The 17595-nt window shown below is 42.8% G+C and overlaps 2 protein-coding genes across 4 annotated transcripts in view; one reads left to right on the top strand and one right to left on the bottom strand.

Annotated features, from left to right (window-relative positions):
• LOC133127625 (nephrocystin-3-like) overlaps positions 1-4336 on the top strand; it is a 59693-nt gene extending 55357 nt beyond the window's left edge. For all 3 annotated transcript variants that reach the window (XM_061240646.1, XM_061240645.1, XM_061240644.1), the window contains 3 exons: positions 525-641; positions 2743-2852; positions 3675-4336. In XM_061240646.1, coding sequence (XP_061096630.1) covers positions 525-641; positions 2743-2852; positions 3675-3789 — 342 coding nt within the window. In that variant the 3' untranslated portion in view covers positions 3790-4336. The remainder of the gene's footprint in view (positions 1-524; positions 642-2742; positions 2853-3674) is intronic.
• Positions 4337-6884: 2548 nt separating this feature from the next.
• Positions 6885-17370, bottom strand: si:dkey-12l12.1 (uncharacterized). Its single transcript, XM_061240363.1, has 10 exons — positions 17074-17370; positions 15230-15301; positions 13517-13591; positions 12859-12894; positions 12218-12307; positions 12043-12144; positions 11519-11641; positions 9607-9708; positions 8783-8870; positions 6885-7361 (listed from the first exon to the last, which is right to left on the bottom strand). Exons 1-10 carry the CDS (start codon positions 17215-17217, stop codon positions 7303-7305), a joined length of 891 nt encoding a protein of 296 aa, XP_061096347.1. The 5' UTR covers positions 17218-17370; the 3' UTR covers positions 6885-7302.
• Positions 17371-17595: the final 225 nt, after the last annotated feature.

The raw sequence follows: 17595 nt of genomic DNA, 5'->3' as shown, positions 1-17595 counted from the left end.
GTCTGAGGCGGTGATCTGTGAATTGAGTCTTACTGTTGAAGTGCCATACTAATTACTGTATGGTGACAGAACGAGTAATCCAGAACACAGCACTTTATTGCTCTCACCTCACCACTGACAGCTTCTGTGGTTAAACTTTTGCTTCAATTCATAAGAATTTTAGTTAAAATACATGTATTAGTGGCTGATATGACCAAAACCCAAACATTTATATTTGCACCCAAACAAGTAATGCGTACTTGAGACATCTGCAGTGGCAGTGGGCTTGACTCACTCACCACAGTGTTGCAGTCACTCCATTGTCAGATATTTGGAGTGACTGTTGCCGTTTCACGGATAGGTTTTCAAATTGACCTTCGCAGTGTTGCGTGTCGTGAATTAACATAATTCATGCGTGGAAGAGTCAGACACAAATGATTTCTTGTGGTTTCTCTCCCCCTCTCTCTCTCTCTCTCTCTCTCTCTCTCTCTCTCCCTCCTCTCCCTCCCTGTCTCGTGCTCTGCTCCTCCCCCTGCTGGCCACAGGAGGTAGTAGCCCACTGGATTGCGGAGTGTCGCATCGCGATAGACCAGACCCGCCTGCTCACGCTCCACGCCGCCCGAGCTCTCGATGTGCAGGGCAGCAGGGCTGCCAGGAAACAGGTACTGCCCTGGGACTCCACCAATCACCAATCCTGGGGAGACAGACAGCTGGGCTGTGTGTGTTTCACGTAAATCTCTCGCTAAGCCTCTGCTTCCTCCCCAAGATTCATGTATTTATTTATTTATTTGTTTGTTTGTTTATGTATTTATTTGTTTGATTGATTAAGTTTGTTGGTTACTTATTTAGTTACTTGGTGCTCAATGTGGGCCCCTCAGTCGGAACGGGCAACTGTCAGTGAGTGCAGCCGTTCATGCGTGAACCCCACTGCCGACTCGGGAGACCGATGACTTCTGCGGCTCTCCTTCAACCCATGCGGTGTCCTTTTACACAGGTTTTATGACAAGAAGGGGTTGTTTGTGGGAATGTGGAATGTCACGTTGCGCTTGGCTTCGTGTGAAGGTCCCACTGCTGTGCTCTTTAAATCTAATCTGGTCTGTTCTGGCATGGCAGGGTCCTTCAGGTCATGCGTCCCTTGGCCTGAAAAAACAAAAGCATGGTACATTATTGGGTTGTGTAGGAGTAGCGATAACTTCCTGAAATGTTGACTCAGCTTGGTTATTTGTGTGTGTGCGTGTGTGCTTACAGTCGCAGGGATAGGTCCCTCACAGTTCCGTACCCATGGCAACACTTTTATTCTGACAGCGCACATTTATAACAGCACAGAGCCAGCTTTCGTCACAGAATCATTCTTTGAAGGGCATCAAAACTTGGAGTTCCTTCGCCTCGGTTCTGCTGAGACAGCTGTTCTTATTGGACGGCGAGTCCCTTTTTAAGACACTGATGTAAAGGACTGCAGTGGTACAGCGAGTGACTGGCGATGCGTGACTATGTCCCGACTGCACTGTCGGGACTGACAGACGATTGGCAGCATGGGAGCCCCTCCCCTCTGTCGTCTGATTGGATGTCAAAAGCCCAGGGTTGGATGAGATGAGCATAGCAAATTTAGTATGACAGCGCGACGGTTGAAGAGTTCAGCAATGTGTGTGATCCACTGTAACTTCACCCTCAACTTGACCTTATCTTCTGCGAGGTCTGGTGAACGTTCCTCCTCTTGAACAACTGTAAAAACGCACGTCTCCAGATCTAATTGGACAGTCTAGTCATAGACGGTGGCAAGCTTCCCATTGCTGTTGCTGTGTTAAAGGCAATACAAATACGTAAATGGTAAATGGTTGGCATTTATATAGTGCCTTTATCCAAAGCGCTGTACAATTGATGCTTCTCATTCACCCACTCACACACCGACGCCGATTGGCTGCCATGCAAGGCGCCGACCAGCTCGTCAGGAGCATTTAGGGGTTAGGTGTCTTGCTCAGGGACACTTCGACACAGCCCGGGCGGGGGATCGAACCAGCAACCCTCTGACTGCCAGACAACTGCTCTTACTGCCTGAGCCATGTCACCACGTATTACACAACATGCAGCAAAGGGCACACTGAAAGCACCATGTATCATAATAGCTAGAGATTACAGCTAGCTTGTTTCCACCAGGCCTGGTAACACGTAGCATGTTTGGTATTCTTGGTCCAGGGGAGGACTTGGCTCCCGGTGTCAGGATCTTTGGCTTCAGCCTGGGCTGTCTGGTGATGTCAGTGTGGAGCTTTGAGAGCGGCGAGTTTCCAGGGCCGTGTTTCAGGGCGTGATGTCCCCCGTGTGATGTGATCACCCTTTGGCAGCCGTAATCGTTCAGAGACGTCCCCACCCTCTGTCCATTTTGCCATGGACAAAATGGACACACACACACACACACAGACAGCAGTCCCTGTAATGGCGCGGAGTGGGGGGGTCGATGGGGGGTGTTCTCCTCTCAGCCCCCACTGGGACCCAATCAATGCCGAAACTGTCGTTTCATTTCAGCCATTTTCTGTACTGAGCAAATTCACTCAGGGACGCAGAGTACTCCCACAAGCACATTTTAATACGAGCAGCTCTGCGTGTGCTGCTGTCGTGCAGGGCAGTCACATTAACGCATAGCATTGGCAGCCCACAGGGATTCAAAACTGCAAACCACAGCACACATAGCAGAGCATAACACAGGACGATTTCTGTGGTCCCCTGGCTCCCCCCGTGTCAGTCACCATGGACTGCTCCCCTTCACAGATTGCGATGATTAAGGTGGTTGCTGGGAGGATGGCCTGCAAAGTGGTGGACTGTGCCATCCAGGTTTACGGGGGTGCTGGCGTGTCTGGGGATTTCCCTCTTGCTCAGATGTAAGTAAAACCTGTGTGAGTGTGTGTGTGTGTGTGTGTGTGTGTGCATGCACACTGCTGTGCGTGTGTTACTTGCCTGCGTTTTATTTACCCATACATGTGTGAGTTAATCGCATGTGTGTCATGTGTGTGTGTACATGTATGTGTGTGTCCCTGGCGCCGTTGCCAGGCGCTCAGCTGGGTGTAATGGGAGAGCTGCAGATTTTCGGCAGGGCCAGGTGACATCCAGCTTGACGTCCGTCTGTTGAGCGTTTATATGCTGCACACATTCTGCTGCGAAGCCTAACATCACTCTGGTGCATCACAGGATCTCTGATACAATACGCTGCAGTATTCTGAGTTCTGGTACACTGACAACCAGATGGCTTTAATAATACTACCAACAACAATTATTGCAATCTGTTTGCACGTATACAGAGAGAAAATATTCACACCTTTTAAGCTGTTCACCTGATTATTGAAACTTGTCCTACTTACAGTAGTACTCTGTGCATGCAAACTGTATGCATATGATTTTTACGGATGAACTCCAGTACATTGTGAACCCAACAATAGTACTTTCTTGCCAATGCACCATCTTGTATTCATGCCTAGTCCAAACCACACTGCTGTAAACAGATTCACTGTCGGTTTGTAGTAATAGATGCTCTACACAACAATGAATGCTCAATTCATCATCTTCATGTAATCATCAGGGTTTGGACATCAGTCTCAGTCTGCTTGCATTGACCCAGTCTGACATTAGCTGTGCGTGTCCCTGGGAATGCCTCCTGTCCTGTCTCTGCTTGTGTTTGGTGACGGGTGCACTACTGCCCCCTGCAGGTATGCGTATGCACGAACACTGCGCCTGGCGGACGGACCGGATGAGGTGCACCTGTCCTCCATCGCCCGCATGGAGCTGAAGGACCAGTACGGCAGCACCACCGCTAAACTGTGACCCCAGGACACCTCGCCCGCGTGGGGCTGTGGGACCAGTACGGCTGGACCACCGCTAAACTGTGACCCCAGGACTCAGAGTCTGGCTGCCCTGTCCTCCATGCATCGTAACCACCCTACGTGCCTTACACTTCATAACCCCACACCTGCTTAATTATTTCAATCACTATATGACGTTTTACCAACATCAGCATAAACGTCAGCTAATGAATGTTTTTGTGCCTGTCTGTACTGTAGACTTTTATTGTGGTCTAATCTACGGGTGAATCGATGTTGGTGTATCTAACTAATGAGCTAATTGAGCCAGGGAACCTTGTGGCTGCTAAAATCTGCACCGGCCTCCAGGACTGGAGTTTCCCACTCAACATGTACAGTCCTGTTTGAGTTCAAAAGAGTAAACAGTGGTTTATGATGGTGATTGCAGAGAATATGGTTTCCAAATATACTATTTTACATCAGCGAATGATGATGTAGTAGATTGGTTATTATTTTCAGTAGAAAAAAGAAAAATTATTTAATCATTACATTACATTAGTGGCATTTGGCAAACGCTCTTATCCAGAGCGACGTACAGTTGATTAGACTAAGCAGGAGCCAATCCTCCCCTGGAGCAATGCAGGGTTTAGGGCCTTGTACGGCTGTGCGGATCTTATTGTGGCTACACCGGGGATTGAACCGCTGACCTTGCGGGTCCCAGTCATTCACCTTAACCACTACGCTACAGGCCGCCCTATCGTATCATTTTGTTACACATGAACCAATCTAAATGGTCCAGCTACCTGGAAATGTGCTCACCATGTTCTGTGATCTGTTTGCCCCTCTGACATTTGTCACAGAAGTGCTTCATTATTTAGTTGAACCAAAGATACAGATACAGCCAAAACCAGGCTTCACATCCACTGGAGTGCATCTGAGGCCTTATTCCTCTCTACTGTAGACCTACTGAAAGTAACACAGTTCTCAGCAATAAACCTCAGCACTAACCAATCACATCAAACGAAAGCACGGCTATGGAGATGGTGACGGTCCAATCAAACTGGTGAGAGGAAGCATGTGTCCAATGAAGTGCCCTGTGAGAATCTAAAAATGGCGTGGCCTGTAGCGTAGTGGTTTAGGTAAATAAGGTAAGGTAAATGACTGGGACACCCAAGGTCGGTGGTTCTAATCCCGGTGTAGCCACAATAAGATCCGCACAGCTGTTGGGCCCTTGCGCAAGGCCCTTAACCCTGCATTGCTCCAGGGGAGGATTGTCTCCTGCTTAGTCTAATCAACTGTACGTCGCTCTGGATAAGAGCGTCTGCCAAGTGCCAAGTGCATCTAAGCTAGTACGTCCCCAGTGGTGCTCCAAGAAGCAAACCAGAGTGAGCCAGTATATTTTTGCACTATTTTTAGTACAATTTTCAGTGATAACAATTTGTGTGAAAAACTAAGATGGTATAACACTGCCCTACATTGTTATTTTTCAACTGAAATTTAAGGTAGAATGGTTACATTGTATACCCAACCATAGTGACAGGATAAAATAGTGTTTGTTACTGAAGATGATTACCATAGGTAATACTAAATAATAATGGTTGAATATGTGGAAGAGAAATGACACCATATGTTGCACTAAAATACATTTTATTTTCTTTGACAAAAGCTGCTGTGATTATAAAATGGCAGGTAGTCATTCAATCAACATGAACTCATTCAAATATTTTTTCTGAATTTTCATTGTGTAAATTATGTATGATACTGATTTTGATATTAATGAAATAAAAGGCTTCTCCCATATTCCGGAGGCTGGCAGTATCTACTGAAACATTCAGACCTGTGGCATTCTGATTGAATTCATTACTCTTTCCTTCATCCACAGACAGGTAATTCCCTGGCACAAGGGACATGGGACCAACAACTGGCTTTTAGCATACACAGGTGTTTTCAGTTGAATAAAGCATATTCCCTCTCTGCAGTCCTACAGGCTATAGATGATGAATGACCATTTGTTTAACTTCACAGTGTCTGATACTTGAGATTTTCCTATTGAGTATTGATTTGGGTAGTATTGTCTGGTTCAAACAGCTGGCTACTTTTGGAAGCAGAGGGGCTGTTTAAGGAAGGTGAAGAGCACAATCAATCTTAACCAATTCAGCAGGGCACAAAATGGTGTCCAGATTAACATTCACTGATACTGACACTGGCACAATACACATCAATTACATAAATATACTACAATATGTTTAATACTGAAAATGTCATGGTAAATATGTTTCACAGCAATATATCTTTTTTTATCCCAAGTAATAATTTGTATATGTGCCTATATATTGCAGTTTTGCAATACAATTACATTTACATATATTTTGTTTCCATAAGGGATGATAGTCGCATGTTGATTCCAAAATGTGTTGCGTAACTGATTCTTGGAAGAGCAAGAGTTTTCTTTTCATAATGCCAATAGGAACCCCGGTTCATCCTCCATGTTGTTGGCAGTTACAGCTCTGAAAGTTTGTTTAACTGAGAAAGGAGAGGCATGACTTCCGTAACAGATGGTTCGGTCGACGTCTTGGCTTTTTCCACCCTGGGCCCAGAGTTGGCCAAACAGCTGCCGTAAGTGGATTACACAGGCCTTTTCCCACATATTCATCTGTGTGCTGTCTAGGTCTGGCTCTGTCTTGCAGTTTGAGAAGGTTTTGCCTGCAGCACATGCCATCTGTAGTTGAAAGCACTGTTTTGCTGTGCAGTTTTTCCTCATTTGTCATTTTTAACTAATTGCCAGTAATTTTACGGGACAGTTTAATGGGTATTTGAGGCTTTTTTTTGAGGTGGGAATGGCAGGGTAAGATTATTATTATTATTATTATTATTATTATTAAGCATAATTTGTCATTAAAGTGCAGTGTAGCTATACTTCAAATGATATAATATTTTAATCGCAGTGGTCTTCAATCTTTTATGATCAATGGACCCCCCCCCCCCCCCTTCCCCCCACCCACCCAGGCTCACAGGGGACATCCCTCTAAAAAATAAAAATAATGAAATATTTTCCCACATCTACGTATACCCCAGGATTCTTTGAGTAAGTACATACTGTAGCTCTGTGCACTCAAGATGTTAAAAAATGACGAATAACATACATTTATTCAAACCTGGAATACATAGGATGTCAATACACACAATTATTTTAAGTTAATGTGCTTCTCAAAAGGAAAGGCTTATTACAAATAATATTATCCCATTGACTGAAAGAATATCAGAATATGAAAGTTGATGAGACAATATACTGTAGCTATGTGAGTGTTACTGGCAATGAGTAATTGCATATTAGCAGTTAAGCCAGGAGCTCTGTGTGGATCTTAAATGGGCTATATTTCTACTGCAGTATTCTCTCTTGGTGTTGGTAATAAAAGTTAAGTATGCATGGCACAGGCATGTTTTTAACTGCATAAGTCACAAAGCACATGAAACATTGTCCCTAATGGCCCCAATGCCTCCTCCCATTCCATACTTCTTTGAAAGGTTTATAGTGCGTTCAAGGCTCTTCTTCTTTGGTCTTCATTTCCTTCTGACTCTTGGTGGCTGCATCGAGGTCTGCAAAAAATATATTTAAAAGTTATTTAATTTTAGCTAATAGATTTACTGTACTTAGAGAACCGTTGGCAAATGAAGGCTAGAAAAATGCATGCATATGGTTTTTGTTTTTATTTTATTAACCAGGAAATTCACAATTTGTATGGTCTGTTTTTAAGATATGCATAACTAATTCTCTATACAGTAAAAGGTGGATATCACAGAAGGTGAAGGTATGATTTGAGGCGGGGGATTTGAGGTTATAGTTCAGGCCATTACAGCCTTTACAGTTGGCAGTCCATGAGCAGAACTCTAGGAATGAAATATTGAATATGTTTTTAAAAGTCATTTTAAGAATACATTATATTTACTATTCCTCGATAGTTCTGTAAATCCGTTCGTATTTTTCTGTTCTGAAGTGGTATGTCAGTAATATGGTTCCACAAAATGTGTCATGAGAAATGTGAAATGACTTAATTTGCCTTCAATCATCTTTTGTTTTGGGCACTCTAATTTTGTTTTTATATTTAGTATCATTCTGGATGTGTCATTGACTAGACTGCACACCAAAGCTTATAGAACACTGGCGCACGTGTGACTGTTCCTTCAACGAACCTGATCTGCCTCAAAATGCATGGTGTGTGATAAGCTTGCGTATGAATGAGGGGTTGTTCAATATCAATGCCAGTTTGATTCTCGGTAACCGATGGTATTAGTCTTTGTCTCCAACAGCCCAGTGTAGAGCTGGGCTTCACTGACTATTAAAGAAAGCGGTGATTCTCTCTTGTTAAAATGACCAGCTCCTGTCATTAGTCTTACACTCACCTCCTCTGGAGGAGGAACCCTCTCACCCAAGATCAGGGCCGCCGTGACTGGGGGGGAGTTTGGGACGATTCCAAGGGCCCCGAGCAGACAGGGGCCCTCAAAATTCTACCGTTTATTTTGGTTGCATATGTAATTCTGTTAAGTTACTGAAATTATTCAAAAATCATATTTTCTACAGTCCATGTAACGTAGCTATCTGAGTTCATTCACAAAATCAAACCTAAGTTTTTTGGTAGTGATACAGGTAGCTAGGATAAAAGGAAATATATTGTTAAATATTAGCTAGCTAGCTAGCTAGCTATTTTTTCAGTTGCTTTTGCAAACATTTGCTAGCTTGCACATTTATATGCCAAATATTTAATTAATATTGTGTTAGTTGATCATAAACTGATGTTGCTGGCTCGCTATGCCAAACAAAATAAATCACTAACTTATGCTTGCAGAAAAGACGCATACTGTTCATTATTATCAATATGATATATGACTGCATCTAATTTAGTGAAAGTAAGAGTTGGAAGTAAGGAACTTTATTGAAATGAGAGCAAGGTTATGAGAATCATTGAAGGTTTTAATGTTCTGACAGGTTGTGAGGCAGAGGGCCCAGTGCGTTGACCTACGGGGAGGGGTACCCTTGCCCACGAGAGAAAATGAACCTGGTCGCCTCCTCTTCTTGTCATTTTGAAGTTGTCTCCTCCTTCTTGTAACCTATGAATGAACCCCAAAACATACCTCAGGTCATGGAATAAAAGGCAGTTTTCTTCTTTCTTCATATAGTGTAGTATATAGTATATAATACATTATATACTATATGCACATATGAAAAGGTAGCGTAACACCAAATGTGTGAATAGAATGATCTCTTCAGAGGACATGAAAAATGCAGGTCAAAATTATTTCCCGTTTATTGTTTAACACCACAGACAGATTTCAATATAATACTGTGTAAAAAAAAAAAAAATTCTCTTTGTATAATTTTAAAAGACATAACTAAACACAAATCGAGGGGTTGTTAAATATCAGTGCCAGTTTGATTCTCAGTAAACGATGGTGTTGATCATGTGACTCATGGAGTCTTTGGGCTCATTCCAATCTCTTATTTTTCTCCTCTTTTTTCTTTTCTTTTCTCTTTTTCTTGCCTCTAGCTCCACCCATTGGGAGCTCTAGGAATAGATGCAAGAAAAATAAGTAAAGACGTGGAATTCGAATATGAATTAGGCTAATGGAATGTCCCCTGCTCCTTGAAATGTCAGTTTGAAGCCACGTCAGTTACAGTGTAGAGCTAAGTTTCATCGGCTATTAAAGAAAGCGGCGATCCTCTCCTGTTAAAATAAGAGGGTTTTTTTTCCCCATTTACCAAGGGCTCAGAGGCAGTAATGACAGAAGTGCTTAAATACCCAGAGTCAGCAGAATCACTAACCCCTGTCACTGGTGTTACACTCACCTCCGGAAGAGGAGGAAGTCCCTCGCCCAAAATAGAAAGCCAACCTGGTGGTGGCTTCTTTTGCTTCTTGTCATCTTGAAGTTGTCTCCTTGTTCTTGTAACCTAAAAATGAACCCCAAAACATGCCTCAGGACATGGAATGAAAGGCAGTTTTCTTTTCTTATGAGTCACTGAATATTTTTGAATTATCTTCCAGATGGCTGTCATTCTACGGGGCCTATTGGAGACACAACTGTACAACTTTTGACTGAACACTGTGGATTAGCTCCTGCATGTTTATTTACAAAAAGACGCCATGTATGTTTATACGCCGTGAAAAAACTGTGCCACCAAGCGTATAAATAGGTGATTCTTTGCTGTGTTGCAAATAACCTGAGAAAAAAAAAAAGAAAAAGAAAAAAAGATATAATATATGAGTTCAATGTTAACAGTGATGCATTTAAGAATGTTTTCCCACCAATTTCAGAGCCTAATAAATATAGGTTTTTTGGCCTATATTTTAACAGTCATTATTGTATTAGAAAACATGTACATTATCTAATAAAATATTTAAAATTGCAGGCTAATAATTGGTAGTGACACCAGCGACATCAGCCTATAAAGCCACTGCTTAACCCATCCCAAAAAAGTGTTATTACTTTTATTTGTTGTCTGATTCTGAAATATACTACTGAAACATTATTTCATAGGTATTATATTTAAAAAGTGCACACTACTTTTTGTGCCTATGGTGAACAGAAACACCACAGACAATAACATCATAGACAACAGCACACAAATATGGCAGTTTGTAGAATGTTTGCTAACTAGCTAATGAACATGTGGAAAGTAGACCATTCACTATCCCTTACTACTGTTATTTGTTCTGTATTATAAATTAATAGCACCACAGACACAATGAAAGAGTGACATGAAAAATCCAGACTTCTGGTAATGTTTTAACAAAAAGTATGAAATGAAATAAATTACATGCAGTTTTGGTCAGCTGATACTAAAAGTTGTCTTAAAATGAATTTAAATTCCATCCATCCATCCATTATCTGAACCCGCTTATCCTGAACAGGGTCGCAGGGGGGCTGGAGCCTATCCCAGCATACATTGGGCGAAAGGCAGGAATACACCCTGGACAGGTCGCCAGTCCATCGCAGGGCACACACACCATTCACTCACACACTCATACCTACGGGCAATTTAGACTCTCCAATCAGCCTAACGTGCATGTCTTTGGACTGTGGGAGGAAACCGGAGTACCCGGAGGAAACCCACGCAGACACGGGGAGAACATGCAAACTCCGCACAGAGAGGCCCCGGCCGACAGGGATTCGAACCCAGGACCTCCTTGCTGTGAGGCGGCAGTGCTACCCACTGCGCCATCCGTGCCGCCACTGAATTTAAATTCAAAATGATAATTTGTTCTCATTGTATAATGATGCTGTGTGAGAGTGCCCGGGCATGGCTCACAACACTTAATGTGATTTTAAAAGAGTTGTAGTAGTCCGTGAATTCATTTGGGTGCATCACTTCTGAAGTGGTGTGTCACTTTCCACAGTAATATGGAAAGTAGAAATGACGGTTTGACAAAATGTGTCAAGAGAAATATGACATGACTTAATTTGCCTTCACTCATCTTTTGTTCTGGGCACCCCAGTTTTTTATATATTTATTCATTTTTATTGTTTTTCTGGATTTGTCATTGGCTAGACTGCGCACCACAGCTTTTTACAAAAGCTGTACTTTTCCTTCTGTAAACACTTCTTTCTGCTTTTTGAGCCTGCGTATGAATAAGGAAGTCATAGTGACACTGAGAATGAGGGGTTGTTAAATATCAGTGCCAGTTTGATTCTCAGTGACCGATGGTGTTAGTCATGTGACTCATCGAGCATGAAGAGTCTCCAACAGCAGAATCACTAACCTCTGATGCTACACCCATCTCCTCTCCACCTATGGCAGTCTGCCACCCTGGCCGACTTCGACTATTGGTCAACTTCTTCTTTTTCTTCTTTTCATGTTGAAGCTGTCTCCTGACTCTAGTAACCTAAAAAAATGAACCCCAAAACATGCATCAGGACATGGAAAGAAACTTCCATGGCATCTTCCCTCTCTTATGAGACACTGAAAACAGTATTTTTCCAGTGCAATGGGCTGTCATTCTAAAGGGCCTACACAACTGTACAACTCTCATCTGAACACTGTGCACTAGCTCATGCATGTTTATTTACAAAAGGACGTCATGTATGCACCATAAAAGGGTAACGTAAACCATAGCAACCCCATGTATAAATACGCGAGTAACTGGTGTTTGATTATGCTGTTTTCCTTAAAGTAAACATCGTTTGATATAGCGTAAATGGTACAGTAAATGCGATAATGATTAGGGGTGGCTTTCCTCCTGTAATCTGGCAGGGAGTGTGTTGTTTCCACGGGCAGCTCACACACCTGCAGGGATTTGGGCTGCTTGTGGCTCAGCAGGGAGAAAGAGCCCACGCGTGGCTTCCGCTTGGGCTTGGTGTGTGGCAGCTGCCTCCGTGACCTCTCTGTCTGCGGGCGGAAGAGAGCGGTCAGACCTGCACACCTGACCCGCGTGAGGACCTGCGAGCGCGCTCGTGCTCACCAGCATCAGACGCATCGGCTGTCCCGTCACTGAGGTGCTGCCTGGGTAGTACAGCTTTCTGGACCTCTTCTGCCTCGACAGCTCCACGGGCTATGGAGAAGGTCACAGTCAAGGACATTCTCTCTCTCTCTCGCTCTCTCTCTCTCTCCCCCTTTCACCCTCTTTCTCCCCCCTCCCTCTCTCTCCCTCAATCTAATTAAATGAGTTCACTTTGCTTTGCTTTGGCATGAAATGTACAAATTACATATTGACAAAGCACTGCTTACAGCAGAAGCAAGGCACTGTAAAAAAAACATTCCCTCAGGTTGTCTCTCTTCCTCTAATACCCCAGCAGCCACTGCGCCTGAACCATAAAGCGTATTTCTGTAATCATAACGTTTTATTCATTTTTAATCCAGCACACATTCTTTTTACATACAATCCATTTATACAGCAGAACTAAAACTATTTTATGAGTTAAATATCTTTCTCTCAACGATACAGCAGCACTGGCCCAGGAATCACACCTACAAATTTAAAGCGGCTAAAGTTCCCTCTCAAGTATGCTACACTGCCACATCTGTATGAAACGTCAAGTTATCAGGGAACTGGTGAATCTGACAGACTGGGACGACCGTCCAGTAGGAGCAGACAAAACTTACTGGTGGTATCTTTGTCGGCTCAGTATCCTTTGTGATCTGGGGAAAATACAGAATAATCATTATGATTGCTGGCGTGGGCCTATGAAGACGTCTCATTGATTTGTACGTAAATGTGGCTTTAGTATTGATTTGTACGTAAATGTGGCTTTAGTATTGATTTGTACGTAAATGTGGCTTTAGTATTGATTTGTCCCTGTAGTGCTTAATGAATGGAGGGCTATTTGAAAAATTGATAGTCAGCACTAATGAGATTCTTGGTGCCGATTGTGTAGAGTAGCACAAAGGTCCTACAATCAAGAATAATGGATTAAAGTTTTACATTAATTTGAGCATGAATTATTGAGTATTATGATCAACACTGAAATTACTTAAAAAACATTGCATGAGGCATGCATTAGGATACATTTGTTTAAGATTAGGAAAAAATAGATAACAGAAGAATTACATTTTGCCATATTGTAATTATACATGCTGCCCTAAATGATGTTACCATCTTTTTCACCTTTCCTTATGCCCTTATTAGTTGAAAACATTACCAATTCATGTTCTCACTCAAAGTTACGATTCTACCACACAAGCCCTGTTTGGCTGGATTTCACATTTGGCAGAATGGTACTGAATTGAAGCACCCGCTATCAGAATATCATATTCTGCTTACACCAAGGACGGAGAACACTCCTGGTCCATACTTCCTCCTGCCTTTGGAGCCTGTATTTCGTCTCCTCCTTTTGGCCTGAAAGAATTTCAATAAAAAACATTATTAGACAATATGATGAAGAACAGGTCATTCAGCTCATATAGGTTTGGCATTTACTCATAGACTAGAGAGTATCCAGCACTACAGACTACCAGCAATGTCATGGGTCTTTGCTTTTACTGCATGACCTGCCAAGCTGTTCAACGCATCGAAACTGAACCGCAAGCTGTCCCCCCACCCCCCATCCTCATCGGCAACTCTCTACAAAACATTAGAAAATATTTCCTGTTATCAGTAAGTTGTTAACCATTAACAATTCATCGGCTCGGTCCTTTTGCCCTGCTGAATCAGAAAAATTGTTCATTTCATAATTGCATTTGAAAAATCTAAATCAAACTACAGTAAAAACTCTGATGGACCCGCATCTCATATTATAACTGACATATGAAAGCATTCCTATGTTTCAGATCGCATAAAGCAATCAAGAAATATGTCAGAATGTGTGTGAATGAGAATGGGTGGTTTGAATAGCGTCTGAGCAGCAGGGGCATGCCTCTGACAGTGTGGTGATTAGGGCATTTGTGTCTGTGTGTACCTCACAGCCGTTATCTGCATGTCATCAGATTTCATTGGACGTTCAGGTCCCACATGACCTCATTACCAGTCAGTGACTGTGACCTGGGTGGCAGTGGGGGCGGGGCTAGAACATTGACTGATCTGATTTGTCTCGCTGTTCGGGAGAATCACGCTGTGATTCGTAATTGCCTACAGATTGACGATGTGCAGAGGGGCTCTGAAATACTACTTGTTCGTTTTTTTTCCCTGAGATCGTATCTAATTTCCGCTTCCTAGCTCTGATTTCTTGAGTTCCCCCATCTGGGAGTACAACCGTCATTTTTATTCTGAGTACACATCCAGTCTGTTCTCTGATCACAATTTTCCTTTTAAACTGTGATAGGAACCTTTGTAGTTTTGACTTTTAGAGCACATTCACAGCCTTAACTTTCAATGACGTACTGTAAAACAGGATGACTTTATCCCTTGTACTCATACAACACATTTTACTTGTTTAAGCTTGAAACTAAATCTAATTCAAGTTTTTCTCAATGTCTAAAATGTCCACTGAAGTAGCATCAAATTACTTTGCTCTTTGATTGAATTGCCATCTTAGTCACTGAATTTCAGATTTGTTATTGAATGTGTGAAAATGATCACATTGTCTTGTGTAGAGCACATAAGGAGGGTGGACTGGTCACTCTCCTCAAAAAATGAGATACAGCTCAATCAGAACAGAACCAGTACAGTATATCTGCCAAAAAGCCTGCACAGACTAAACTGTGAATTTACAAAGACTATGGACAACATTCAATCATTCAGGCTATATACACTCACTTTATTAGGTAGACCTGTACACTAACTTGTTAATGCCAACATTTATTCAATCATGTGGCAGCAACTAAATGCATAAAAGCATGCAGATGGGGTCACAAGGTTTTTCAGACCAAACGTCAGAATGGGGAAGAAATATGATATAAGTGATCGTTTAACCGTGGAACGCCAGACCGGGTGCCAGACCGGGTGGTTTGAGTGTCTCAGAAACTGTTCATCTGTCTCAGAAACTGTTCATCACTGTTCAGGCCTTGAGTGTTAAAAGGTAAAAAGCAACATACATACCGGCTGCACAAGGCCAGACTCCCCCATTGCTCCAGATGGTGCCAGTGGCTTCAGCCCCGTCAGTTCAGCTGGCTGAGAACAGACATTTCATGTATGTTTAAGTGTTTTTTAAATGGAAACACTAACTTTTACACTTTAGCTGTAACATTAATACTAACTGACCACTGCTTCAAACTTTCACTCTAACACTAGCACTTTCACCTCAGCCTTATACAATACACTGTCAGAAAGGTACCGTATAGTAGAGGTACATTTTTGTTTTTTTTAAGGAGCAGATTTCCTAAATGTACCCTGAAGGTACAATAATGTTTTAATTGGATACTAAAAATTGCCTTTTACAAGCAAAACATTTCCAAATTAATGATGTACTGCTGAGTATGGGTACATATAGGTACCCCCCAGTGAGAAGCATTTATACCTTTTAAAGTACTTCTCCATACTTTTGGACTGAGAGTATAGGGTGGGTTTATTCTCATAGTTGTCTGTTCCTGAGGTGACTTCTGCATGAGTGTACTGGTTGAGTCCTGTACTTTGCCCAAATGCTTGTATAAATCATTGCCTTGTGCTAAAGGCATGATTCATTTAATATATGGTAGTCACCGGCGAAACATGGTGATGTCATTCACATCTTCATCCTGTACCTCTATGGATTAATGAAGACATCAGAGCTGCTGTACTTTATAGACTAGCTTTAAACCCATTGACCTGGACTGTCAGTACATAGCCAGGCATTCATATTTTTATCCAGGATGTTGGACCACATCTTCAGCCATACAAATGAATGCTCTTCTTTTGGTCCATCATTGTAATTATCTGTAGGTGTACTTTCAATTTTACTAATTTGATGTCTTGAATTGAATTCCAACATGTACAGGGAGGAAATGAGAATATGCCTGCTCCCTAAGCTATATTTAGGAATAGTCTTATCTGTGATACCCATCAAGGGAATTTCAGTTGTGTCCCACCCATTCATTATCAGACACATATGAAGCTGAGTAGCTGAGTAGCACTTCGAACCAAAACACCGCTAATTATTGTCTTATGTCTCACTATGTCTCGCTTAGCCACAATGTAAGCCCAGGAGGCCATTTTCTTCTTTGAGAGGGAACTGGAATTTGCCAACCCGGGAAAGGTAAGTTTACAGCTTAATGAGCGTATGGGTTATCCGCAGGGGATGTATCATGGGAAATCCAGCGGGTTCCATTAGGTCTCGACTTGTACTGCAGAAGAAAATCATCTCATCACAGAACAGCACATTTGCTTTGCTCCTCTGCAAACTCCTGAATGGAAACCTGCCAGACCATTTTCTGTGAGTGAAGCACCGAGGAAACAGGCTGGCAATGAGTGCACTCCATCCGTTAGTACATATGAATGAAGCAGCATATGAATATTTACTCTGTCCCCAAAGATGATATCTCATTACATTCTGAGCAGCCAAAAAATGCAATGCCACAGTGTGAAGGTAAGTGGCTCTGTATACTCATGGATATCCAGAAATATTTTAATTATCGTTTTTTACACTTTTAAAATTACCTTTACTAACATTACCCCCATTAGCATCATGGTGAGACAGAAAAGCTTCAGATGTGAATGAATATCTTTCTTACGTCAGCCAAATGTTACCACTCAGAACAAAGTCATCAATACATCAACTCAGTCCATGCAAGAACTTCTCGTTACTCTTGGACTGTTGCCATGACAAACATTTTAAGGATTGTGGTAAATTTCTCCTGAAATATTCGCCCCCAAAGCATCCCTGCCTAGCCTCTCTCAGCACATTGCTGCTGGTAGAAATATCACACACCGAGAGAAGCCCACAGGACAGAAGAACCCATATGGCTTACCAGTGCTTTGGTGGCCTCATCGCCCTCGCACTCCCTCCTGTACTCCTGTGTCTGTGTCGACGTCCCTTTGTCAGCACAGCTGAGGGTATGCACGAGCAGGCTGCCCTGCAGACAGAGCAGCCACACCAAAGCAGCCCCTTCCATGGCCAGGCACTGCGGGCAGGCTCTTCCCGTCTGCTGTTTTATACTCGGCGGCGTAATGACATCCAGATGGAGGGCAGAGAGGGAACGGCAGTTTCACACAGACAAACACAGGATCGGGAGCCAGGTCATTGTGGCTGCGAGAGGCATGTCAAACATTCGAGGGAGTTCGGCCAAATTCCAGAGTCCGAACGCGATTGACGTTTTCCTGTTTGGACTCTCGATGCCCTCGCCAGGGAGCGGGAGAAGAAGTGAAAGATTTCACGCAAACAAACCAGCCACCTGGTTACCCGACAGCAGTCCAGAAGGGCAGAGAAAGGAGTGCTTCCACAGTGTTTTTTGACTTGCCACGGACCTGGGTTCATTCACAGACAGCAGACT

This window comes from Conger conger, chromosome 4, assembly GCF_963514075.1.
Source record: "Conger conger chromosome 4, fConCon1.1, whole genome shotgun sequence".
NCBI lineage: Eukaryota > Metazoa > Chordata > Actinopteri > Anguilliformes > Congridae > Conger > Conger conger.
This window is presented reverse-complemented; position numbering and strand designations above follow the sequence as displayed.